General features: G+C 35.8%; 1 protein-coding gene across 3 annotated transcripts in view; it reads left to right on the top strand.

The window, feature by feature from the left end:
* Positions 1-27,729, top strand: part of daam1b (dishevelled associated activator of morphogenesis 1b) — a 106,124-nt gene that overhangs the window by 64,658 nt on the left and 13,737 nt on the right. For 2 of the 3 annotated variants that reach the window (XM_051138979.1, XM_051138978.1), the window contains exons 4-18: positions 6,074-6,145; positions 6,295-6,389; positions 9,122-9,455; positions 9,547-9,657; positions 9,853-9,956; positions 10,048-10,114; positions 11,727-11,844; positions 12,019-12,157; positions 12,964-13,022; positions 13,892-14,079; positions 14,179-14,487; positions 15,731-15,838; positions 16,842-16,871; positions 18,180-18,277; positions 25,651-25,735. In XM_051138979.1, coding sequence (XP_050994936.1) covers positions 6,074-6,145; positions 6,295-6,389; positions 9,122-9,455; positions 9,547-9,657; positions 9,853-9,956; positions 10,048-10,114; positions 11,727-11,844; positions 12,019-12,157; positions 12,964-13,022; positions 13,892-14,079; positions 14,179-14,487; positions 15,731-15,838; positions 16,842-16,871; positions 18,180-18,277; positions 25,651-25,735 — 1,917 coding nt within the window. The remainder of the gene's footprint in view (positions 1-6,073; positions 6,146-6,294; positions 6,390-9,121; positions 9,456-9,546; positions 9,658-9,852; positions 9,957-10,047; positions 10,115-11,726; positions 11,845-12,018; positions 12,158-12,963; positions 13,023-13,891; positions 14,080-14,178; positions 14,488-15,730; positions 15,839-16,841; positions 16,872-18,179; positions 18,278-25,650; positions 25,736-27,729) is intronic. The other variant, XM_051138980.1, reaches the window with a different exon arrangement.

Here is a 27,729-nt window from a genome sequence, read left to right as displayed (position 1 = left end):
AAAGTAAAGATATTTTAAAAATCTGCTGTTTTTGCTGTACTTTGGATCAAATAAATGCAGGCTTTGGTGAGCAGAAGAGACTTTTGACTTGTAGTGTACAGACGTATGCATCGTGAAATTTTGCGTCTCGAATTTAATCAAAAATATCTTAATTTGTGTTCCGAAGATATACAAAGGTCTCACGGGTTTGGAACGACATGAGTGTGAGTAATTAATAACCAAATTTTTATTTTTGGGAGAACTATCCCTTTAACTAATAACTACTGTAGTTGTAGGGGGTTGAGAAGAAATCTGGACTCTAGCTGACCTTTAATTATTCTCTAGATATGTGATATGGAGAGATTTTTCTTTTCAGCTTCAGCACAATAAAGGCAAAGGAATCTCCCCATTCTTAATATACCATAATATAATACATTAAACGAAAGCGCCCCATTGGGATTTTCTTAGATGTTCTTATCTATGAGTTGTAGCGGTTCAAAAGCTGGTATTGGTTACAGGTCGGCCATCTGTCTGGCCATGAAATCTTTTCTTGTATAGCCACATATGCTGTGTCCCAATTACAGACCTAATTACTCATTGTCATGGGACACTGAGCCAAAAGAGGGCATGACGTGAAGTAGGGCGCTCAAAATTGTCTTTTGACTTCTAGTTTTAGTTTTTTTTTTAAATGAATGTTTCGTAAATGACCTGCTTTCTGACCTGATCCTCAGTTTTGGAAGCATATCAGAGCGCGCGGTTGGCCGGATCGGGATGCCGTTTCTGTGTTTTGATAAGTGTCTTTCAGCCACATTTAATTTCGCTCTACTTGCATGAGGAGGTCATGCTCTACGATTCAACACATGGAACCAATGAAAAAGATTTAAGACGGTGAGCGGATGGATGAGATTAAGGATGAATATGTCTGTCGTGAGACGGCCCGCGGCTGTGCAACAGCATTCATGCGGACTCAGCACAGTGCCCAGCCTGGGACTTGTAAAACAGGGGCTTGGCGCTCTTCCCCAGGGCTTCAGTCTGGGATAGGAGGGTGGAAGGATAAGGGAAGCAGTGGTTGGTCCAAAGCAAACAGGAAGGCCTCCATTTGCAGGTGCAGATTATGTTATCTGCAAGGACCGGCGGCTTTTGATAGGCCTGTCAACCCTGGGAAACAACACTCACAGCAGTCATCTCTTTTATTACATTCTCTTTTTACACTGAGGGCAACTGAGGGACTCATATGCAACTATTACAGAAGGTTTAAACGCTCACTGATGCTCCAGAAAGAAACACGATGCATTAAGCATAAGCTGGGGGTGAAAACTTTTTTCATTTAAAGATCAGGGTAAATTTAATTTATTTTGTCTTCTGGGAAGACTTCTGTAGTTTCTAAACGACAGTACTAAATGAAAAACAATGTGATATTTAGGCAAAATAAGAAAAAATTACACATCATTCATTCTGTTCAAAAGTTTTCACCCTTGCTCCTAATGCATTGTTTTTCCATCTAGGGCATCAGTGAGTGTTTGAACCTTCTGTAATAGTTGCATATGAGTCCCTCAGTTGTCCTCAGTGTGAATAGATGGATCTCAAAATCATGCAGTCATTGTTGGAAAGGGTTCAAATACACAAAATGCTGAAAAAACAAAGAATTTGTGGGACCTGAAGGATTTTTCTGAAGAACAGGCAGTTCAACTGTTCAGGACAAACAAGGGACTCATGAACAACTATTACTAAAAAAACACAGCTGTGGATCATTCAGATAACAACACAGTATTAAGAATAAAGCGTATGTAAACTTTTGAACGGGGTCATTTTTTATAAATTCAACTATTAATGTCTCTTCTGGACTAAATGTAAACATCTTTTGTGTGAAATATCTTATTCAGGTCAGTACTAACAAAAAATAACATGCCTTTTGTATGATCCCTCCGTACATGCAAGGTGTATGTAAACTTTGACCTCAAATGTACTGTTATAATATACATAAGTCTGTTTTATAGTCTTTATATTTGCAGTAGTTAATTTTGAGGGTCAGAAAAGTGCTTAAAATGGTCATGCAAATATATGACTGAACACAATATGTGGCCTTATGAAGTCATATAATCGTCTTTTGTGCCTCTTTGGTGTTTCTAGAAGGCTAACAGGACAGTATAGTCCTCTTGTGACCCCTGTGAAGGGCGAAGGCTATTTTAAGTTTGATTCCCAAACTGTTCTGCTGACTTTTCTTTCTGTATGGTGTGCTGAGCATAGTGATTATTCACCTGTGCCCTGAACTCAATGTCTCAGTGCACTCAGGTGCGCAAGCTCTGCTGGCTTGAGACCAAAGCTTGAGGTACGGTATCAGCTGTCCTGCTCCTGGCGAAGGACGATTAAGAATAGTCAGTCTGGATATTCATCTGACTTGCCTCAATCGTCCCCATTGTGGAAAAATAAACATTGGTAATCAGAGCTCTCTGATTTCTACAAAATAAACTGATGCCACTGTAATCTTACACTGTCTTGTGCAACTGAATGCTTAAGCGTTGAGTGTATTGGGTAGATGAGGAAGAGTCTAGGATTTTTTTTTTTTTTTTTTTTTTTTTTTTTTTTAGGTCAGGGGCTATCAAGCTTTTCGCCAGAGTTCCTTGGGCAGTGGGCCAACAAATACTTAGTCAAGTGGGTTCAATCGAGCAGAGCGAGTCTCTGACCCACTGCTGTCTGGCAGATGTGAAAGATTAGACCTGGAGCACTGCAGTCAACATTGACTGTGTCAATCCGATTTATGAATATAATCAATGCATTAAATCTGAACACAACAAAAACAATTTGTTGTGTCAACTTAAAATTATTTATTACCCTGCTACCTTATGAAATTATGTTTTTTGAGAAAAACATTTCAGGAATTTTCTCCATATAGTGGACTGATATGGTGCCTCGAGTTTGAACTTCCAAAATGTAGTTTAAATGCGGCTTCAAATGATCCCAAATGCGGTTGTAAACGATCCCAGCTGAGGAAGAAGGGTCTTATCTAATGAAAGATCAGTTATTTTCATAAAAGTAATACAGTTTATATACTTTTTTTATATACCTTTTTTTGTTAAGGTTGTTTGATCTTCTTTGCATGTTCACTTTGCAAAGACTGGGTCGGTACTTCTGCAGCGATGTAGGATGATTTTGAAAATATTTTTTAAGTTGAGGGAGCTCTGTCTCAGTCTTCTGTCTTGAACCAGAATACACAGAGTTCAGGCAGAGCAAGGCAAGATGAGCGTTTGAGATTGAAAAGTATGTAAATTGTACTTTTTAATGAAAATAACAGATTGTTTTGCTAGATAAGACCCTTCTTCCTCGGCTGGACTCGTTTACAACCACATTTGGGATCGTTTGAAGCCGCGTTTAAACTGCATTTTGGAAGTTCAGAATCGGGGCACTATATCAGTCCATTATATAGAGAAAAATCCTGAAATGTTTTCCTCAAAAAACACAATTTCTTTACGACTGAAGAAAGAAAGACATGAACATCTTGGATGACAAGGGAGTGAGTACATTATCTGTAAATTGTTGTTCTGGAAGTGGACTTCTCCTTTAATAAGTCTTTAATTCATTAGCTCATCCATAGACATGATTTTTGCCCAAGTCCCATCGGACTGCATCGGCTGTGAGGATGAAGACTACAGCTCCCATGATTCCACACTTACTGCATCATCAAACTAGGCCTTTGGTCTTTGTTTGTTTTGAATATGCGCCCTCTAGTGGTGAAAACGTACATATTGTGCCTTTAATGAGCCTATTCAGGGGTTTTGATACCATAGAAATATCATAATTCTTGTCACCAGTGTCAATATCAGAAAAAAACTAATACTAGCCTAAATTTAGAAAAAATAAATATGCCCAGATCCAATATGCTGTTCCACGTGTTTTTTTTCTCAGCTGTTTGCTTTCACTTAAGACCTAAATTACTGTGTTTACAAGGATACTTGCGAAGATGGGCATTTTGACACATACAAGTTTATGTATTTAACCATTCATGGTCTATAAAATGACAAAAATAACTCATTCAATACTGTGAGCACCACCTTCACATGTGCGCACCTCTCTGACAGTCTCTTAAACAGCATGCGTATATAGCGAAATGAGTTCTCTTTTACTGCTGATTGCATTCTGACGGCTTAAAATCACTTGTTTTTAAACCACAATGCTTAAAAATGCGTGCAAACGAAAAGATGTCATGACCACGATTTCACAGCAACGTGAGCGTGTAACTGCAATAGAGAAAATAATCCAAAATCTCTAATGGCTGACAAATTTCTATCGGTTGATAAGCAAACGAATGTCAGAAATGGAAAATTTTGCACTGCTTTGTGTACCAGGGTAACCAGGCTATTTATTTTTTGCACATTGTTCTGAACAGACAAATTGCGTGCAAAACTCAACCCGAATTTTCATTCAGAACATTCTTTTTTGTGCGAATAGGCCTTTATCTTACTGTTTCCATTCGGCATCTTTATGTGATATCTCAAAATTGTGTTAAAATATGCTAGTCTCACTTGACTGCTATGCAACAATTGATTTGTTAGCTCATTTTTGGTGGTTATTTTCAGCAGTGCAGTTTAAATGAGCTTTAAATTGCTTGTTGATACTTTGGGTCAGTTAGGTATTTGCAGATCATTGAGCTAATTCATCTTCCTGCTAACTGATTTCTTGATATTGTAATTATCTGAACTGAGCACGCTGAAGCACGGCTGGTTCCTAGAAAGAGCGTCTCTCCAAACCAGCCTCAACCAACAATATCACAGTCGTAATGACATCTCTGTCTGAGAATGAAGTGCTCATGGGATAAGTGCAGAGGAAAGTCCTTCCACAGCATGAGAATGAGTCCTGCCAGAGATCCACATTAATGCTTTACTCATTAAGGCCAAAGGGTGAGTGGGGAGTTGAGAAGAAATATGCAGGACAGTGCAAGATCAGGGGTCTCCAGGCCGGCATCCAAAACGCCCCGTTCATCCAAACAGATGCCCGTTTGTGAGATGCCTTCATCTCCCAAAAGGCTTGGCAGAGCCGGGTGTGAAACGTCCCACGCAGTTGTTGCGAAGGAGCTCATTGCCATGCCAGATTTTTTCCTTTCCTGGGAGTATGGTGAACACAAGCTACAATTAAACTCCCTATTAGTGGCCGCGCAGGCAGCCTGTGCTTGTTTTGAGAAGGAAGTTGTCACACTTCCACTTGGTTTTGATTCATTGCTCCCTATGTAGCTCCCTGCTTTCCGTCTTGTCTTCTGAATCATACTGCATTTTCAGCTCCTCAGAGCTGTGCTAATGCGGCATTGGCTCAGTCTGGGATCCGTGTTGTTTCTCTAGCGTCTGTGAATCTCTGCTGGCCTACTTAAAGCGTGTGCTATTTCTGCCAGCGCTTTGAGCGTGATGTTCTGTTTCAGAATTGCTTTTCTGAGTCTGTATGTTTGGGAAAGTATGTACGCTTTGGGGGAGGTGATGCTCACCTGTAAATCTTATTGCATGTTTGATTTGCTTACGTTACGCATAAGCAATGAGTGTTACTCAAGTGAAATGAGACATGAAATAAATCCCGCCTTCAAACTGCACAGAAACCAAAGAAATAATATTAAAAGGAGGTATATTAAAAGGAAATATTAAAAATAAATGGCTCTCAGATAAGCCATTTCACACTTTTGGCAGCTGAATATTTGGTTTCACACAACTGGTCGGTATCAAAATAAGATCTTTTCAAGATAAAGATCATTTTTCATTGCTGCGGACTCGGGAACGTCTCATTCCCACCGACGCGTCCAAATTATGTCATTCCCAATAACAATCCGAAACCACACATTCCTTCCCAGCTCGTTCCCAATATGTTGTTTCACATTCCTCTATTCCCAGTGTCATGTCCCTGTTGTGTGCGCTCTAAAATCGGTGTGTGCGCACATCTCGTGTCCCGGCATCATACAGAGGGTAGCGTGGATTAATGACGTGTGCTTGAAATGAAAACAAGAGCTGTGTTTACATTCGTTTTTTTTTATATACTTGTGCTGACATGCTTACTAATGTCCTGAAGATAGAATTTAAAGGTGAAGTGTGTTATTCTGTGCTTTTTGATTAATTTTTAGGAACAAGAGGAGAATAAAGGTGCTACTAGCTGGCCAGAGTACTACATTGACCAGCTCAATTCAATGGCAGCTGTAAGTATTTCTTTTTTTACATTCCCATTGGGCATTGAGGCATCAAAGCACATGTCTTGTAATATCAATGCTTAGACATAAACATCTAAGCTAGCTGACATGCTGTATGTGCTTCTCGTGTAAACATGGCATCTCGTTTTATTTTACAGAGGAAAACTTTGTTGGCCTTGGAGAAGGAAGAAGAGGAGGAACGCAACAAGACTATTGAAAGCCTTAAAACGGCACTGCGGACACAACCCATGAGGTCTGCATACTGTGATACAAATAAATACACACACCCCGGCTTTTTCATATATAAAGGCCCCCAAATTGTTTTTTGATTACTCTTATGTATATCTCAAATTATGGAGACCCGTTTCCGCCACTGAATAAAGAAATTAAGAAAAAAAGGTAATTGCGACTTTTTATCTCACAGTTCTGGCCTTTTTTCTCAGAATTGTGTGATATGAACTTGCAGATGCGCAGATTTACAGATTCGCAGATGCGAATTCACAATTCAGACTTTTTTTCTCAGAATTGTGTGAAATAAACTTTTAGTTATGAGAAATTTTGCTCACAATTGACTTTTTTCTCAGAATTGTGTAATATGAACTTGCAATTACGAGTTATAAAGTCAGATTTGCAAGATAAATGTACAATTCGGACTTTTTTTTATCTCAGAATAGTGTAAAATAAACTCGCAATTGAGTTATAAAGTCAGAATTGTGCGATATAAACTTTAGAATTACAAGATATAAATTCACAATTATGACTTTTTTCTCAGAATTGTGTGAAATAGACTCACAATTGCAAGAAATAAAGTCAGTTTTTTTAGAATTGTGCGACTATAAACTCACAATTGTGTTATAAAGTCAGAATTGAAAGATAAATTTATAATTCTGACTTTTCTCAGAATTGTGCAAAATAAACTTGCAATTGAGTAATAAAGTCAGAATTGCGTGATATAAACTTGTAATTGTGAGTTATAAAGTAAGAACTGCAAAATATAAATTCACAATTTAGACTTTTTTTCTCGGAATTGTGTGAAATAAACTCACAATTGTGAGAAATTAAGTCAGAATTGCAAGATAAAAACTTGCAATTCTGACTTTTTTCTCGCAATTGACTTTTTTTCTCAGAATTTCTGACTTTTTTCTCGCAATTATGACTTTTTTTCTCAGAATTGTGCAACATAAACTCACAATTACAAGTTAAATGTACAATTGTACAATAAATGTCAGAATTGCAAGATAAATGTACAATTCTGACTTTTTATCTCAGAATTGTGTGAAATAAACTCGTAAGTGAGTTATAAAGTCAGAATTTTGCGATATAAACTTGTAATTGTGAGTTCTAATGTCAGAATTACAGAATATAAATTCATAATTCTGACTTTTTTCTCAGAATTGTGTGAAATAGACTTATTTCACACAAATAAAGTCGGTATTGCAAGATAGAAATTCACAATTCTGAGTTTTTTCTTGCAAATACGAGTTTGTAGTTCAAAGTTTTTTCCTCACAATTTTGACTTTTTCCTCACAATCCCGACTTTTTTCTCAGAATTGTGAAATAAACTCACAGTTGCGAGTTATAAATTCAGAATTGTGTGATAAAAATTTGTAATAGCTAGTTGATACAACGTCAGAATTGCAAGATATAAATGTACAATTCTGACTTTTTTCTCAGAATTGTGATAAACTCACAATTGCGAGTTTTAATAACTGAATTGCAAGATAAATTTACAATTCTGACTTTTTATCTCAGAATTGTGCGAAATACACTCACAACTGCGAGTAATAAAGTCAGAATTGTGAGATATAAATTTACAGTTCAGACTTTTTTCTCACAATTCTGACTTTTTTTTTTTCACAATTCTGACTTTTTTTCTCAGAATTGTTTGTCTCACAGTTCTGACTTTATAACTTGCAATTGCGAGTTTATATCACACAATTCTGACTTCAATTCTGAGAATTGTGAATTTATGTCTCACAATTCTGAGAAAAAAGTCAGAATTACAAGTTTGTATCACCCAGTTCTGACAAAAAAAAAAAAGTCAAAATTACGTGATGTAAAGTCACAATTGCGAGGTTTTTTTATTTTTTATTCAGTGGCAAAAACAGACTTCCTTACAAATGGTCCATATTGGATCACTAAATTAAAACAAAAAAAAATTAAATAAATAATCCTTAGCTTACAATATTGCCTTTACTTGAAGATGAGGACATCTGTCTCAAGGCAGTAGTTTATTTAACACATCAATGGTTTTTCCATTGGCAAGTACCTCACTTTGTTATTAAACAAACGCTTCCCTTATGGTCTGTGCTTTGGGTCTCATTATGCAAATGAGATTACTTGCATCACACACATGCTCACAGACACATGTGTTTGATTATTGCTTCCTGCTCTCACCATTTGATCCTGAGGTCACAGGTCATCTGCGCTGACCTCTGCAGGCCTCGGGTCAAAGCACTCCAGCCCTCTTTGTGCCTGACAACGTTCAGGCTGCATATCAAACCATTCCTTTCACAGCTTTAGGCAGTTGAATCTAAAGTCAAGTGCTTTATAGGGCTATAAATCAATCTAGCTACTGATATGATATATTATTTCACCTCCTTGTGGAGTCGATCATTTTCAGATTTACAAATCGTTTTCAGAGCCATGGCCTAGCGGTTAACACACATGCTTGGGTTGGTGCTCATGTTGCAAATTTATTGTGGGTTTGAATCTGGCCCATGTTATGTCGCAATCACATTGCACATCTTCTCCCCATCATGTCCTGCTAGTTGTTTACTTTTGCTAATATATAAAATCGAAATGTAAATAAAACTACTTTAATTTTACATTACAAAATGAATGTTAAATATTTTAAATTCTACTGTAATTCATTCATGAGAGAAAAAATTGAGAAGTTAGAAAGAAAAGACACATATTAGACTGATTAGAATTGAATATGGCTGAGAAAGATCTTTAATAAACATCTGAATTCATTCCTCATAGGTTTGTAACACGGTTCATCGATATGGACGGCCTGACATGCATCCTGAACTTCTTGAAGAGCATGGATTACGAGACCACCGAGTCTCAAATCCACACTTCCCTCATCGGCTGCATCAAAGCCCTGATGAACAACTCCCAGGGGCGCGCTCACGTGCTCTCTCACTCCGAGAGCATCAACATCATCGCTCAGAGTCTGGCCACCGAGAACATCAAGACCAAAGTGGCGGTGCTGGAGATCATGGGTGCTGTGTGTTTAGTCCCGGGAGGCCATAAGAAGATTCTGGAGGCCATGTTACACTATCAGAAGTTCTCTTGTGAGCGTACAAGATTTCAGGTGGGCTGGTTTGTTTACAACCTTCAATCTAACATCAAGAGAGCCTGTATCAGGATAAACACTAATCCTATTGTCATCTTCTTCGTCACAGACATTGCTGAATGATCTAGACAAAAGCACAGGGCGGTACAGGGACGAGGTCAACCTGAAAACGGCTATTATGTCCTTCATTAACGCTGTTTTAAGCCAAGGAGCTGGCGAAGTAAGACATCTTGGTTGCTTACACACTTTTTACTCTATTTTAACAGATCTGTGCTTTAATATATAAACATCTACCTAATTAAGTCTCCTGTTTGTCCTCAACAGAATAGTACATCCTGTAGTTCATCTTTTAGAGGTTATGTATAAAAACTCACGGTTCTGTCAAGTTTATTAAGTGTTTCTTTAATTCTCGTAGACCAGCCTTGAGTTCCGGGTTCATTTGCGATACGAGTTTCTCATGTTGGGGATTCAGCCCATCATTGACAAACTCAGGTCACATGAAAACTCTACTTTAGACAGGTAAGGGCCACATTGTTAATGGAGTCTTGTAAGAAAAGTTGAGCAAATTTGAGATTTAATTTTGCTGTTTCTGTATTTTTTGTCTCCTCAGGCATTTGGATTACTTTGAGATGCTGAGAAATGATGATGAACTCACGTTATCCAGGCGGTTTGAGTCTGTGAGTAATTTTTTTTCTCTCTCAGAATTGTGTTATAAACACAATTGCGAGTTATGAAGTCAGAATTGCGTGACATAAATTCGTAATCGTGAGTTATAAAGTGAGAATTGCGAGATAAATTTACAATTTTGACATTTTATCTTAGAATTGTGCAAAATAAAAAATAAACTTGCAGTAAATTCTGACTTTTTTTCTTGCAATTCTGACTTCAGACACTTTGACCTGACCATGTTTTGCTTAAAGAAGTCCACTTCCTGAGCAAAATTTTACAGATAATGTACTCACTTGTCATCCAAAATGTTCATGTCTCTTGTTCTTCAACCGTAAAGAAATTATGTTTTTTAGTTAAACATTTCAGGATTTTTTCTATATAATGTACTGCTATGGTGCCCCAATTTTGAACTTCCAAAATGCAGTTTAAATGTGGCTTAAAATGATCCCAAATGCGGTTGTAACCGATCCCAGCTGAGGAAGAAGGGTCTTATCTAGCAAAACGATAGGTTATTTTCATTAAAAAAATACAATTTAAATTCACTTTAATCTCAAACGGTCATCTTGTCTTTCTCTCCATCTCCATCTCTTGTCTTTCTCTCCAAACTCTGTGTATTGTGGCTCAAGACAGTTAGGGTATGTCGAAAAACTCCAATCGTATTTTCTCCCTCAACTTCAAAAATCATTTCAAAATCATCCTACATCGCTGCAGAAGTACCGACACAGTCTTTGCAAAGTGAGCATGCAAAGATCATATACTCTTAACAAAAAGGGTAAAACAGCGATATAGGACGATTTCGAAGTTGAGGGAGAACATGAGATGGAAGTTTTTCAACATACTCTAACTGTCATGAACCAGGAAAAAAACAGTTCAGGCAGAGTAAGACAAGATGAGCGTTTGACATTAAAATGTATATAAATTGTATTATTTTTAATGAAAATAACCAATCGTTTTGCTAGATAAGACTCTTCTTCCTCGACTGGGATCATTTATAACCACATTTGGGATCGTTTGAAGCTGCATTTAAACTGCATTTTGGAAGTTTAAAATCAGGGCACCATATCAGTTTATTATATGGAGAAAAATCCTGAAATGTTTTTTCTCAAAAAAACATAATTTCTGTATGACTAAAGAAAGAAAGACATGAACATCTTGGATGACAAGGTGAGGGTTAGTACATTATCTGTCAATTTTTGTTCTGAAAGTGAACTTCTTCTTTAATCTTTCTTTAAACTTTTTATACCACAGACTGAACGAAATGAAGCATTGCTTGGTAATTGGTCAACAAAATATTAATAGTTGTGTAATTACTGTCATACTAACAGTTGTCTGAATTTTTGGTTGATTGTTATCCATTACATACCTTTATATCAAAGTTATCTGACATTATCAAGATGAATTTGTTGTGACACATTTTAACTCTGAGTTCTTGTCATATTTTATTACCATTTTCTAAACTATAGTGAATAAACCGTGATAATGTGAGAAATGTTGAAGGTTTCTGAATACATTTTAGTTTGACTGTATATATATATATATATAATGAAATGACTTTGCTATTTATTACTATTGTTTGGAATTGATTGGAATTCATGTATTTATATATATTTTTTTTTTCAGCTCCATATAGACACAAAGAGTGCGACACAGGTTTTTGAGCTTGTCCGGAAGAAGCTGGCTCACACAGATGCATACCCGCACTTTATGTCTATTCTTCATCATTGCCTGCTAATGCCTCGTAAGTGCTCTTTTTTTAGTTTATAACTGGTTTTATGTATAGTCATCTGGTCATTAATGCAAAAACTATCCATGTTAATGCCACATATTTTAGTATTTGGTTGATTTTATAAATATTGTTGATGACTTTAAGTGTTCTACATGCAGAAATGTTTGAATCTGCACTTTATTTTAGATAAGAGAAGTGGGAACACAGTTCAGTACTGGCTGCTCTTGGACCGCATTGTCCAACAGATGGTCCTGCAGAATGACAAAGGTCATGACCCTGACGTCACGCCGTTAGAAAACTTCAATGTAAAGAATGTGGTTCGAATGTGAGTTTGCCTCTCTTTTTTTCAAGTTACTTTATTATAATTGTGTTGGGTTTTTAATGTCTGTGGCATCCATATGTTGCTGTAGTGTATTTATAGTAGTTGTTGTTTCTTTAAATGGGACATTGTATGCAAAATTCAATTTTACATGGTGTTTGCATATAAATGTGTCTTAGCAGTGTGTGGACACAATTGTCCTACGATGATAAAAATCCATTCACTCATTTTTCAATCCCTAAAAAACCTAAACAGTCTCAATTATGAAGGCGTTTTGATTTTTCTGAGCAGTATGATGTCACGGGTGCTAACGGAATGTCCTGTATTATCATATTTCCACCCTCAGCCAGTTGTACGCTGTCCGCCGTTTTTTCCACACTCGAGCAGCTGTAGCTGTAAAAGTAAATAGAAGAGTCTTCATTTCCTCCTGACATCAGAGCCACTGAGGACACAGTGGATTAGTTTTGTTTTTGATGGTAGTGCACCATTGAATACACAAAAAACAGAAGAGGGGTGTGGTCAGCAGCAGCTCATTATCATTTAAAGAGACATGCACCGAAGCGGTTCGCTGTGAACAGAGCTGTTTTTGACAAGACAAAAAGTCGTTGTTTTACATGACCTTTGAGGAATTTAAACCAAATAAAGTTGCAGACATTTCATAAAGATGCTAAAGAATCATACCAACTTGTGGAAAATGGGCATCCGATGTCCCCTTTAATACCCTTATTAAGTCAAATAAACCAAGATCTGTATTGAAATCTGTGCTGAAACTGAGTTTTTTTCCTTAAATCGCATTACTTACCCTTTTTCAGGCTTGTCAACGAAAATGAGGTGAAACAGTGGAAAGAACAGGCGGAAAAAATGCGTAAAGGTCAGCACATGTTGTACACATTGATGTTTCTTTTACAACTGCCTGTTTTGTGCATTAAGATTAAATTTTGTGTATTTGTGCATTCACATCATGTAGGAATTACAATTCTGAATTAAAAATGAAAAAAAGTTTTGGCAACCTATAAATTACAACTGGAAAGCTTGTAATTCATGTGAATTTAAAGCTCGAATTTCATGTGAATTTTTATTGACTTGACATAATCCAAAATAACATCATGAAGCTGTTTTTATCTGTACTTTTTAGCATTTAATGTGACCCTGGACCGCAAAACCAGTCTTAAGTTGCAGAGGTATATTTGTAGCAATATTTAACAATACAGTGTATGGATAAATATGATCAATTTTTCTTTTATGCCAAAAATCATTAGGATATTAAGTAAAGATCATGTTCCATGAAGATATTTTGTAAATTTCCTACCGTAAATATATCAAAACGTAATTTTTGATTAGTAATATGCATTGCTAAGAACTTCATTTGGACAACTTTAAAGGCGATTTTCTCAATATTTAGATTTTTTTTTCCTAACAAACCATACATCAATGAAAAGCTTATTTATTCAGCTTTATTTATGATGTATAAATCTCAAAATCGACCCTTATGACTGGTTTTGTGGTCCAGAGTCACATATATTTTTAAATTCATGAAACTATGTTTAGCTTTTAAGCTTTTGTATTTTTAGGCATTGAATAAAATGTTTATTTATTTATTCATTCATTCATTCATTATGCAGATTTTTAATTTCAATACTTGTCTTCATCATTATCTCGGTTTGATTCAATTGGCTGGAATGCAGTGACTTCATTGTAGAGACGTATAACATTTTGACCTTTGCCCTCTTTGTCCTGTAGATCATCATGAGCTTCAACAGAAGCTGGAAAAGAAGGAGCGAGAGTGTGACGCAAAAACTCAGGAGAAGGAGGAGATGATGCAGACGCTCAACAAGATGAAAGAGAAGTTAGAAAGAGAAATGGGGGAACATAAACTAGTCAAGCAGCAGGTGGTGGAAATGACTGGCAGACTACATGACCTCAGCACGGTACACTGATGTCACAATAATAATAACAATAAAAATGTCATTTTACAAAAGCAAACATTAATAAACACCAACCACTCTTCGTCCCGTTTGTATTTCTAGAGACAAATAGCCAGTGTTCCTGGAGGTCCTCCCATCCCTGGTCCTCCAGGTGGGCCTCTCCTGCCCCCTCCACCTCCTCCGCCTCCACCGGGTGGCATGCCTCCTCCACCACCTCCTCCACCGGGCAGCGCTATGATGCCACCACCTCCACCACCGCCTCCTGGCGGCCCCCCACCACCCCCTGGACGCCCTCCTTTCGGTGCGGCTCCGCCTCCGCCAGGAGCTCCCGTGGGGCCATCTCTGAAGAAGAAAAACATTCCTCAGCCGTCCAATCCACTCAAGTCCTTCAACTGGGCCAAGCTGTCTGAGGTGAGACTGGCATGGATTAGAGAAGCGGACTGGGTCATCCTGACACTCACACAGAAGAAAAACTGTTTCTTAAGCCTCTGCTTTTAATCAAGAAACCAATCAACCCAGTTTCCGCCACTGAATAAAAACTAAAAAAAATGTTATAGCGATTTTTTTTAACTCACAATTCTGACTTTTTTTTCCTCAGTATTGTGTGACATAGTCACAATTGAGAGAAATAGTCAAAATTGTGACTTTTTTTCTTGCAAATGCAAGTTTTGTATCTCACAATTCAGACAATGTGAGATATAAACTCGCAATTCTGACTTTTTCTTGCAGTTTTGACTTTTTTCTCAAAATGAGGTGATATAAACTCACAATTGCAAGAAATAGCCAGAATTGTGAGAGACAAATTCTTACTTTTTTTCTTGCAAATGCGAATTTGTATGTCGCAATTCTGACTTTTTTTCCTCAGAATTACGTGATATAAACTCACAATTGCGATAAACAGTCAGAATTGACAGAAAAACTTGCAATCTGACTTTTTTTCTCACAAATGCGAGTTTATATCTCGCAATTCTGACTTTTTTTTCTAGCAATTCTCACTTTTTTTAGAATTGTGATTTAAACTCACAATTGCAAGAAACAGCAATAAAACCTCGCATTTCTAACTTTTTTCCTTGCGAATTCAAGTTTGTATCTTATAATTCTGACTTTTTCTTGCAATTCTGACTTTTTTCTCAGAATTGTGAGATATAAACTCGCAATTGAGTTATAAAGTCCAATTTTGAGGGGAAAAAAGACTTGATATAGCTCACAATTCTGCCTTTATTTCTCAGAATTGCGAGTTTAATGCAATTGCAAGAGAAAATGTAATAAATCTATCTTCATCTATATTTTTTTTTCATTCTTTAAACTATTTCCATCATTTTTTTTTTTAGAATTTAATTAAATAAAATGATATTAATATTGTTAATCTTATGAAACCATTTTTATTCATACATTTTAGCATTGAATAAAATGTTTTTATTTAAACCTTTAATGTAATGAAACTTTTTATCTAAACATTTTAACATTAAATGTTAATTTATTTATTTTGCAAATTTATTTAGATGCATTTTCATCTAAGCTTTATTTTTGATTTTTGCAGTGCATTTTTTCCTTGAGTTTTAGAGTTTTACAATTAACAAATAATAGCGTGCGACTTACAATGTGACTTTGGACTGGACAATAACTGAGTTACACATCCCTCTCTCTCCCACAGAACAAGCTTGAAGGAACAGTCTGGGCAGACATTGACGACTGCAAAGTTTTCAAAATCCTAGACTTGGTGGACATTGAGAAGACGTTCTCTGCCTATCAGAGGCAACAGGTCACTAAACAATGCTTCTTTCACTAGTTTTCATCCAGGATGATCTCACAAAGCACTCACTGTCTCTCATGCATGGTATTCATACGTTTACCCACGGCAATCCTGCATCACAGAGCATGGGGTTTGAATTAGCAGACTGTAAAATGCATTGATATCACCAGCCGTTTTTTATGAAAAGCAGACATTGGCAAACCGTCCTCATTATCCCTGGTAAACCACACACTTAGTCTCATTATAAAGCCATCACATACATTTCTTACAGCTTTACAGTCAAATTACAGAAGAAAAAGGAAAAAAAGCTAGGCTGAATACAGCTTGAAACTTCATTAACTGTCGTCATAATCATATTTTAAAACAATGCATAAAGTACTTAAAGCTAGTTTTAATATAACCTTTTGTAGATCTTGAAAGCATGCTTAATGCATTAAAACAGAGTTTCAGTAAACCTCTCCAATTTCATCAGATTCTCAAATATTCATAGATGCATATTTGAAAGCATTATGGAAGCCAGATTATTATGCAAGCCATTTTTTTTCCCTCAGAGTAAAAATAATGTAAAATAGATTCTGCATGCTTACTCATTTTTCATAATTCTTTTTTTACAATTGCAATTTTTCATGTCGTTGTGATTATTCTCAGTTGTATTTTCTCAGAAATGTGGCTTTTTTACTGTGCAGATTTTCATTTGCTAGAGAAAAGACATTTAGATTTGATACAAGGTGTAATTGGAGAGGTAGCTTGTGATGTTTAGCTCTTGGTTTAGACATTAACCGGTCATCTGTGATCAACTAGCATGCATCTTTTAGTGCGCACACACATTTACACTGCATTTACAGACCTCCCAGAAGGCTCTGCTTTCATGCACCCTCACGCTCACCATTCACCACCCCAGTAATGTCATCATGTGCATATGCCTGTTTGAGTTTGTTTTGGCTGAATTCACCAAACTACGCTGTCTTTCTAACATGTGCTGCATCTTCCTTGCTTCTTGCCTGCGTTCTAGGACTTCTTTATGGTCAATAACTGCAAGCAGGTAAGTGTGGTTGAACAGATCTAATGTTTGCATTAGTGTTTGCATCATCTCTCCCCCACTCACTTTTTCTATGTCCCATTCATTTTGTATTCAGACAACCAAATGTGACTTTACTGATGTTTATATAAACTGCCCTTATACACTAAAGGTCAAAAGTTTGAAATTAACATATTAGAATGGTTTCTGAAGCATTGTGTGACATTGAAGACATTGAAAATTTCTGCTTTGCATCACATAAAAAAATTACATTTTATAATATTTTCTAATAGAAAACAGTTATTTTAACCCTTGCGCATCAATAAAAAAAGTTACACATAGGTCCTTAGTGGACAAAAATGTCCATGTCAGAAAACTGTCATAAAAAGTTGAAGCTTGGGAGCACTGACTTAAGTTTGGTCTCTTTTTAATGACCCATGGCAGAATATTGTTGAAGAACAAAAAGTTTAAAAAGTGAAACAAAAAAACAAACAAACAAACAAAAAACGTTATAGAGGTTTAAGTTAACAATATTTCATTTAGAATATATATTTTATGAAATATGCTAAAATCTAAACCTGCTAGAAAATCAAAGCCATGAGTTGTATTCCAAATTCGAGGTTGATATCTCAAAAAATGAGGTTTCAGGAAGATTTTATTTGAGGACAGTACCAAATTTTCCCCTTTAGATGCCAGGAAAACTCCACTGGTGCACACACACAACTTCTTTTTTTATGACTCATACAAATCACACTCTGCAAAAAACAGGAATAAAGTGAGTATTTGCTTTATTGGCCAAATCTGAAAAAAATGGCATTCGTCTGGTCAAAAATTTAATTTTGAAGCCTTGCCAACAAAATGAAAGCCTATTAACAAATATTGCATCATTTTACAGTAAAATAGCAGTGTGATTAAAAATAGCAGTTTTAATGGATTTCAATGGGGACATTTTTCTCCTTGAGGTCCTGAGAGGAACTATTTTTTTGTTCCTAGTGTAAAATAGATTTATTAAAGGAAATGGGGTGAAATAGTAAAGTTCCAATAAAAATACTCAGCTGTGCCAAAACTTATGCAGCTGGCGATAACAGGCAAAATGATAAAAACAAAAACAAAACTGAAATGGACAAAAATGTCCAAAAGGTCGCACAAGGGTTAAATTAAAATGTCATAAGTGACATATTGCAAACATTAAAAAATCGAATATATTTTAAACTTTTGACTGGCGGTTTAAGATTTATATTCAGAATCTGAGTGTATTGATTCTTGTATTTAATTCTGATCTTTAAAGTTGCTTTGGAGTAAAATGTATCTCCTTTGTGACTCCGATCACAGAAAGAGACTGAAGACGATGCGCTGAGCTCCAAGAAAGTCAAAGAGCTCTCTGTCATCGATGGCCGCCGGGCTCAAAACTGCAACATCCTTCTCTCACGGTGAGTGATGTGTCTGCCCCGGGTATGAGTTCACCTCCGGCCGGCATGTGTGTTTGGACCTTACTGGCCCTGCAGATGTAATGTCATATCCTGTGGGTAATACCTTCTGGTTCCTACGTCCTGGTTTGATACTTTATCTTCCACCTTAGTTATTGTACCATTTCCTATCAATGAAAGACATACCGCCTCTTAGTTTCTTCACGTACATAGAGTATGAGGTGGCTTCCTTGAATTCTTTGTAAGTCAGCGCAGCATGGGTCTTAAAAAAATTAACAGGAACCATGATTCATTAATTAAGAGTCTTAAATCATGGTTGTTATTGCCAGGAACGATATCTGACATTCTCACTCACAAGGAATCCGCAAGAATTCTATGATTGCAGAAGCTCCACCAAACCTTTGGGTGCTTATTTATTAAATGTGACCCTGGACCACAAAACCAGTCATAAGTGTAAATTTTTCAAAATTGAGATTTATCATTCAACGCTGAATAAATAAGCTTTCCACTGATATATGGTTTGCTAGGATAGGACAATGTTAGGCCAAGATACAACTATTTAAAAAAAAATCTGGAATCTGAGGGTGCAAAAAAATCCAAATATTGGAAAAATTACCTTTTAAAGTTGTTCAAATGAAGTTGTTAGCAATGCCTATTACTAATCAAAAATCAAGTTTTGATATATTTACGGTAGGAAATTTACAAAATATCTTAATGGACCTTGAACTTTACTTAACATCCTAATGATTTTTGGCATAAAAGAAAAATCGATAATTTTGACCCATACAATGTATTTTTGGCTATTGCTACAAATATACCTGTGCTACTTAAGACTGGTTTTGTGGTCCAGGGTAACAAATATTTTAACTACTGTAACATTATAAGGCATTTATGATGTCACAGATTATTTCTGTTTCTTTTGAACTTTGTATCAAAGAATCTTGAAAATTAATGCATCATGATTTTAAAGGAGAACTACAATGCCCCTTTTTACATTATGTAACATAGGTCTCAGGTGTCCCCAAAATGTGTCTGTGAAGTTTCAGCTCAAAATACCCCATAGATCATTTATTATAGAATTTTGAAAATGCTTATTTTGAGTGGAAGCAGAAATGATGTTTTCGTGCATGTCTCTTTAAATGCAAATGAGCTGCTGTTCCCCGCCCACTTTTCCAGAATAGAACTGTGCCTTAGCAGCTCGTGCCTTAGATACTCTGCCAAAAAATATCTGTTTGGTTTTGATTATCATGTCATGCTGAAATCATACGTTTTAAAGCCATATCAGTTTAAACTTCTGATATAGGGTTTTCTGAGCGCAAACATCTGAAGCACGCACAAAGAAAGCAGCTGTCACACGGCAGCTCTCTTTCATGTCATATTGTGCTTGAACTGTCAAATACACACAAGTTTATGTTAAAAAACACACAAGTTACAAAAACAGTCGGTTATGTCTGTGAAGGTAAACAGCTGGGAAAGAAATGGTATGTTTATATTAGATTTGTGTGGCAGCAGCGTAATATACAGTAAATAAATCAATAAATCCACTGCTCTCTTGTCTCCTCTGAGGCTGTGACTCTAAATAGTGTTCTGTCCTCGTCTGTGCAGCCAATGACAGAACAGTTAGCATGCTTTGCTTGAACTTTTGCCATGGTGTTAGAACTGGTACACTGATGACGCTTGGGAAAACAATATGGCGTCGCCATGGGTGGAAACGTGCAGATTAAGTGGCAGTAATATCCCTGCTGAAAAAAAGCTTAGGCTGGTTGGCTAGTTTTAGATGGTCATAGCTGGTCAGCAAGCTGGTTTTAGAGGGGTTTTGGCCACATCCTTGGCTGGCCAGACTAGTCTTAAAGGAGAAGTCCACTTCCAGAACAACAATTTACAAATAATTTACTCCCCCCGCCCCTTGTCATCCAAGATGTTCATGTCTTTCTTTCTTCAGTCGTAAAGAATTAGGTTTTTTTTAGGAAAACATTTCAGCATTTTTCTCCATATAATGGACTGATATGGTGCCCCGATTTTGAACTTCCAAAATGCAGTTTAAATGCGGCTTCAAACAATCCCAAATGCAGTTGTAAACAATCTCAGCCAAGGAAGAAGGATCTTATCTAGCGAAACGATTGTTATTTACTTAAAAAAAAAAATAGAATTTAAATACTTTATATTTTCAAACGCTCATCATGTCTTGCAGTCCTTGATCTCTGTGTATTCTGGTTCAAGACAGTTAGGGTATGTCGAAAAACTCTGACCTTATTTTCTCCCTCAACTTCAAAAATCATTTCAAAATCATGCTACATCGCTGCAGAAGTACCGACACAGTCTTTGCAAAGTGAACATGCAAAGAAGATCAAACACCCTTAACAAAAAAGGTAAAAAACAGCGATATAGGGCGATTTTGAAGTTGAGGGAGAACATGAGATGGGAGTTTTTCGACATACCCTAACTGTCATGAACCGGAACAAAAACAGTCCAGGCAGAGTAAGACAAGATGAGCATTTGGCATTAAAAAGTATATAAATTGTAGTATTTTTATTCAAATAACCGATTGTTATGCTAGATAACAATCTTCTTCGTCTGGGATCGTTTACAACCGCATTTGGGATTGTTTGAAGTCGCATTTAAACTGCATTTTGGAAGATCAAAATCAGGGCACCATTTAAGTCCATTATATGGGGAAAAATGCTGAAATGTTTTCCTCAAAAAACAATTTCTGTACGACTGAAGAAAGAAAGACATGAACATTGTGGATGACAAGGGGGTGAGTAAATTGATCACTATGTATGACGTACTAAAGTAAACTGTTGTTCTGGAAGTGGACTTCTCCTTTAACTTGTCAGGCTGGGAGACCAGCTAAAACCAGCTACTTCCACCAGCTTAAGCCAGCTAAGACCAGCCAACCAGCCTAGGCTGCTTTTAGCTGTTTTTTTAAGCAGGGATTATAATAAGATCCTCTTCATATGTCACAGAGAGAGCGAAATTTGATGGATTTCGTTTTTTTAAATGCTTGCAAAGAAAGGCTTACCAAAACAAAGTTACTGGGATGTCCTTTTTCACATTTTCTAGGTTGGTAGATGCACCAGGGACCCGATTATATCACTTAAACATGGAAAAAGTCCAACTTTAAGCCTCAGGAAGTATTTGATTCACTTAGAATAGGACGATCCAGCCTCTCTAATCCAAAATGTATGACGTACTAAAGGAAAACACTACTGTGGGTTCTAGCTGTGGAACTCCTGGGTAGTTGAATATTATTCAGGGTTTACATTTCTCCCATTTATAGCTTCATACAGATGTGACTGAAGTCTGAAAATGAGTTGAAATGAAACAGTCTTCCATGCAGAGCTCAACACTTTAATTATCCAAATTTCCCACTGAGTTATTTGTTATTATAAATGGCTTTTGTTATAGGATGCGATTCTTATTTTAGGTTAAATATCTGTTTGTCACTTCAGGAGTGTTTTTTCTGTATGAAATGGATCCCACAAAGCAAACTGTAACAGTTGGTCACAGCTGCCAATCCGGACGGTGTCGGATACATGACAGCTCATTGACTGACTGCGGTTTGGCTTGAGACCCAAAACACCAAAGATTCTTGTAAAACAAGCCTCCAAACTACATGAAACAAACCAGACCAATTTCAGTATTGCCAGATTCACTTCAAAATCCTCCTTGCTGATTTTTATTAATGACAGTTTATGAACGACCGACATTGAGAGCCCATCTAACGCACATTAACAGCTGATTTCAGCACATCTGTAGATCATGGCCTGCGGTTCTGTTACACTCTCATCCTTCCTAAATGGTCTCTTAGGAGTCTCCACAAGCAGAGATTGGGGTGTAATCCATTGTACAGCCACCGAACGGACCACCCAAGATGAGATTAACAGGGATTTAAATACTTTTACTTTTAAAGTGGAAGCCTGTAGAGTCTTTAGTGTTGGTTTAGGAATGGTGGATGTGGTGCTGGACGTCAAAGTGATGGTGGTTTGGCTGGAGGGAGATGAGACTGAGGAGTAACATATGTTCATTGATCACTAATTAGAGCTTAGTTCATATTAATCAACTCAGTGTCGACAGTTCTCAATCAGAGGCTGCCTGCTAAACCAGTTGGACAGAAATAGATCAGAAAGGACTATACATTAAATTTTTGTTTTATCCTTTTATTCAGTAAGGATGCATTAATTGGTCAAAAGAGTAAAGACATTTGTAATGTTAAAAAAAAATCTATTTCAAATAAAAGCTGTCCTTTTGAACTTTTTTTTAATCAAGGAATCCAGAAAAATGTTTCATGGTTTCCACAAAAATATTAAGAAGCACAACAGTTCTCAACATTCAAAATTGATTATTCAACATCAAATCAGCATATTAGTATGATTTCTGAAGGATCATGTGACACTGCATGATGCTGAAAATTCAGCTTTGCCATCACAGGAATAAATTACATTTTAAAACTTATACAGTGGAAAACAGTTATTTTATACTGTAATAATTTTTCGAAATATTACTGTTTTATTGTATTTCTGATTTAAAAAAAAAACAGCCTTGGTGAACAAAAAAGACCTCTTTCAAAACATAAATATATTTGTGTATATATGTATAATATATACAAATATTTTTTGAAGCTTTGAAACTTTTGACACAAGTCTGTTTTTCTTTCAGCATAAAACTTTCTTTATAAGTATAATTTAAACAAGTCTTAATTTGCCAGTGCAGTTAGACAAAATTAATATAATAAGTGTTAATATCGTATGCTATGTTGCTTGTCAGATAAATGGATTTATGGAAGCCAATTTCTGCCACTGAATAAAAAAGGTAATTGCGACCTTTTTTTTTTTTTAATCAGAATTCTGTTTTTTTTTTTTTTTTTTTTTTTTAGCTTTTTGACATATAAACTCGCAATTCTGACATTTTCTCAAAATTTCAAGATATAAACTGGAAATTCTGACTGTTTTTCTCAGAATTTCAAGATAAACTCGCAATTCTGACTTATTTTCTCAAAATTTTGCAGATATAAACACGCAATTTCAGATTTTTTTCTCAGAATTTTGATATAAACTCTCAGTTCTGTTTTTTTCATCTCAGAATTGTGATATAAACTTGCAGTTCTGACTTTTTGTTTCAGAATTCAGATACAAACTCACAATTTTGACTTTTTTTCCCCTCAAAATTTAGACATAAACTTGCAAGTCTGAGTTAAAAAGTCAGAATTGCAAACTGTAAACTCAAAATTAAGAAAAAACTCAGAATTTCAAGATATAAACTCGCAATTCTGACTTATTTTCTTAGAATTTTGCAGATATAAACACGCAGTTCAGATTTTATTCTCCTAATTTTGATATAAACTCGCAATTCTGACTTATTTTCTCAAAATTTCGATATAAACTCGTAATTCAGACTTATTTTCTCAAAATGTCTAGATATAAACTGGCAATTCTGACTGTTTTTCTCTGAATTTCACGATATAAACTCTCAGTTCTGTTTTTTTTTTCATCTCAGAATTGTGATATAAACTGATTTTTTGTTTCAGAATTCAGATACAAACTCGCAATTCTGACTTTTTTTCTCAAAATTGAGATATAAATTGAGTTTAAAAAGTCAGAATTGCAAACTGTAAACTCAAAATTCTGAAAAAACTCAGAATTTCAAGATATAAACTCACAATTCTGACTTATTTTCTCAGAATTTTGCAGATATAAACACGCAATTCTGACTTTTTTTCTAAGAATTTTGATGAACTCGCAGTTCTGACTTATTTTCTCAAAATTTTGAGATATAAACTGGCAATTCTGACTGTTTTTCTCTGAATTTCAAGATATAAACTCACAATTCTGAGTTAAAAAGTCAGAATTGCAAGATATGAACTCACAATTCTGACTTTCTGATCTTTCTCAGTTTTTTTTTCTGTCAAAACTAGAAATTATTAAAAAGTTACGATTACCTTTTTTTCTTATTCAGTGGAGGGCTTCTATATGTATTTTGTAGAATTATTTTTTTTTTTCTACCAAAAAACAAGTTAAGAAAGACCATTTAAAAATACATTTTTTGGGGGGCTAATAGCCAAAAAAAAATTGTCTGAAAATTCAGACTCTGCAAAAATTCAGACTCTGCAAAAAGTTAATTCTGTCAACATCTCCACTAGCATACAGATGGCCTCAAAGCCAAAACACATGGACTAAAGGTTAAGTGTGTGACTAAAACTTTGATTTCGATTTCATTGGGTCTCTAAAGGTTTGATTCAAGGCATTTTACGATCATGGTAAAGTGTCTGTGACCACATGAAATGGAAAGTCTTCTGCAACTCCACAAGATTTTCCTCCCACTGTGTCTCCTGCTTATTATTCGCTGATTAAACAATAAAGAGAGAGTCTTGTGGTTACGCTAATGACCTTCTAATAATTGTGCTGGCTTGCCTCTGAATGAACTGAGACTGCCATTATTTATTTTCTTTTCCTTCCTGAGTTCAACTCCACTCACTCCTGTAAGCATGTGAACTTTGTTAGAAAGAACTCAGTAAAACAGAATGCTGGGAATTGGAAGCGCTGCTTGGCACAAACACCTCGACTCGAACATGGAAAGAGCTCTGGCCGTGTTTCACGTCGTTGCTGTGGTTTGCAGTCTCTCTGGATCCTGGCTGGGGAACGAAGGCCGTTCTCCAACGCTGATCTCAGACCCGTCAAACACCTGTTCGTCTTGGCCTAAAGTCCGCACACGGATATCCCTGGATCAGATGCTTCTTTATATCATTCGTGGAGGGTGGGCTGCACTGGAGGATTCGAGTCTGGGCGGTTTTGACCATCTCTGTCAGAGGGATACTAAGATCTGCCAACATCTTCAATTGCAGGAGGAAGATATTTATCTTCCCTAGATTTTCAGCTTGTTTTAGAGCATGCTTGTCATATATAGCTCAAACAAATTGGTGGAAAGGCCAGGAACTCACATGCGACAAACTGACCACAAATGTCATGTTGCTGCCGGGACGTAACCAGTGATGATCCCAGATTATTTAAAGCAGGCAAATGCTGGGTTAACTTCTATGAGTCATGCGATAATGTCACTTCTTCACTCCAGTAATGATATATAGTGTTAGCCAGGAAATTCTTGGTAACTGGAACAAACACTTGGGTTCAACATTGGGACTCAAGATTAATAGCTCTTCTAAATAACATACACTAATTTATTTATACTTTATGCCAAAGGAAAATTTATGGAGGCGAAGGAAATTCCCAGCAATTTCCTTTTCTCGGTGTGATTAAGTACACTTCACTGAGTTTTCTGCTGATGTGGATCTATCACTCAGATTTCATTTGTGAATTCGTTTCAAATTAATTTATTTGTCCCAGTCTGCTTGATCGGTATATCCTGTGCTTTTGTTTCAGATTGAAACTTTCCAATGAGGAAATAAAGAGAGCCATTCTGACCATGGATGAACAGGAAGATCTGCCTAAGGACATGCTGGAGCAGGTGAGTGTGAGCTGACGGGAATGTGAGGGACTGAAGGAAAAACATTCTGGATTTAAAACAGCTATCTTGGTTCACAAACATGTATGGAAACCTGCCTTAAATAGTAAAAAAAATACAAGAAGTAATGGTGAGAGTAAGGTTAAAATAAGAAATAAAGTCACATTTTGAGTTGTAAAAAAACCAGCCGTATTTGTACAATAAAGTCCTAACTGTGAGAAAGTCACAGTTGTGATTGTGGAGGAAAAGTTGCAGTTGTGAGATACTAAGTCACAGTTATGGAAAATAAACACTATTAAGAAAAAAGCACAATTGTGAGATAAAGTTGCAGTTGTGAAAACTAAAGTAGCAATTATGAAGAAATGCAGTTTGAGCTATAGTGTCACAATTGTGAGATATGAGGTTGAAATTATGGAAGAAGTTGCATTTGTGAGATACAAAGTCAAAATTGTGAGAGATATAATCACATTGTGAGATATGAAGTTGCTGTAATGTCAAATTAAGTCACAATTATGGAATAATGAGCAATTGTGAGATCAAGTTGTACTTGTGAGAAATGATCACAATTATGGGTAAAAGTCATTGCAATGATGAGAGACAAAATGACAATCTTAAACCATAAAGTTGCAGTTATGGAAAATGGTCACAATTGTGAGATATAAAATCACAGTTGTGAGATATGAGGTTGGTATTATTGACAAAGTTACATTTGTCAGATACAAAGACACGATTATGAAAAAATAAAGACAGTTATGGAAAAAAATCATAATTTGTGAGATACAAACCTGCAGTTGTGAGAAATTAAGTCACAGTTATGGAAAAAGGTTGCAATCGTGAAAGATAAAATAACAATTGTGAACCATAAAGTTGCAGTTATGGAAAACAGTCACATTTGTGTGATATAAAATCACAATTGTGAGATATGAAGCTGCTATTATGGAAAAAGTTGCATTTGTGAGATGCAAAGACATGATTAGAAAAAATAAACACATTTATGGAAACAGTCATAATTTGTGAGACATAAAGTGGTAGTTGGGAGATATTAAGTCACATTATGGAACAATTTGCAATTGTGAGAACAATGTCGCAATTATGGAAAAAAAAAATCACACTAGTGAGCTATATATAACGTTGCAATCATGAGAGATAAAATAACAATTGTGAGCCATAAAGTTGCAGTTATAGAAAATGGTCACAATTGTGAGATATAAAGTTGCTGTAATGAATTATCAAGTTGCATTTGTGAGACACAAAGACATGATTATGTAAAATAAACACAATTATGGAAAAATCCATAACTTTTGACATACAAAGTCACAATTGTGAGATATAAAATCACAGTTGTGAAATATGAAGTTGCTATTATGGAAAAAAATGCATTTGTGAGATACAAAGACACGATTATGTAAAATAAACACAATTATGTTAAAATTCATAATTTTTGACATACAAAGTATAAAATCACAATTGTGAGATAAGAAGTTGCTATTATGGAAAAGTTGCATCTGTGAGATACAAAGTCACAATTGTGAGATATAAGGTGTTAGTCATGAGATATTTAGTCACAATTATAGAAGAATTTGCAATTGTGAGATCAAGTTGCACTTGTCAAAAATAAAGTTACAATTATGGGGAAAAAAAATATGCAGTCGTGAGCTATATATGACATTGCAATCATGAGAGATAAAATAACAATTGTGAGCCATGAAGTTGCAGTAATGGAAAATGGTCATAATTGTGAGATATAAATTGTGCAATACAAAAACATGATTATGTAAAATAAACACAATTATGGAAAAAATTCATAATTTTTGACATACAAAGTATAAAATCACAATTGTGAGATAAGAAGTTGCTATTATGGAAAAAGTTTGATACAAAGTCACAATTGTGAGATATAAGGTGTTAGTCAGATATTTAGTCACAATTATAGAAGAATTTATTGTGGAAAATAGCAATTATGAAATATGAAGTTGCAATTGTAGAAGAAGTTACAA

The sequence above is a fragment of the Labeo rohita genome, chromosome 20 (assembly GCF_022985175.1).
Source record: "Labeo rohita strain BAU-BD-2019 chromosome 20, IGBB_LRoh.1.0, whole genome shotgun sequence".
In the NCBI taxonomy this organism is placed as follows: domain Eukaryota; kingdom Metazoa; phylum Chordata; class Actinopteri; order Cypriniformes; family Cyprinidae; genus Labeo; species Labeo rohita.
This window is presented reverse-complemented; position numbering and strand designations above follow the sequence as displayed.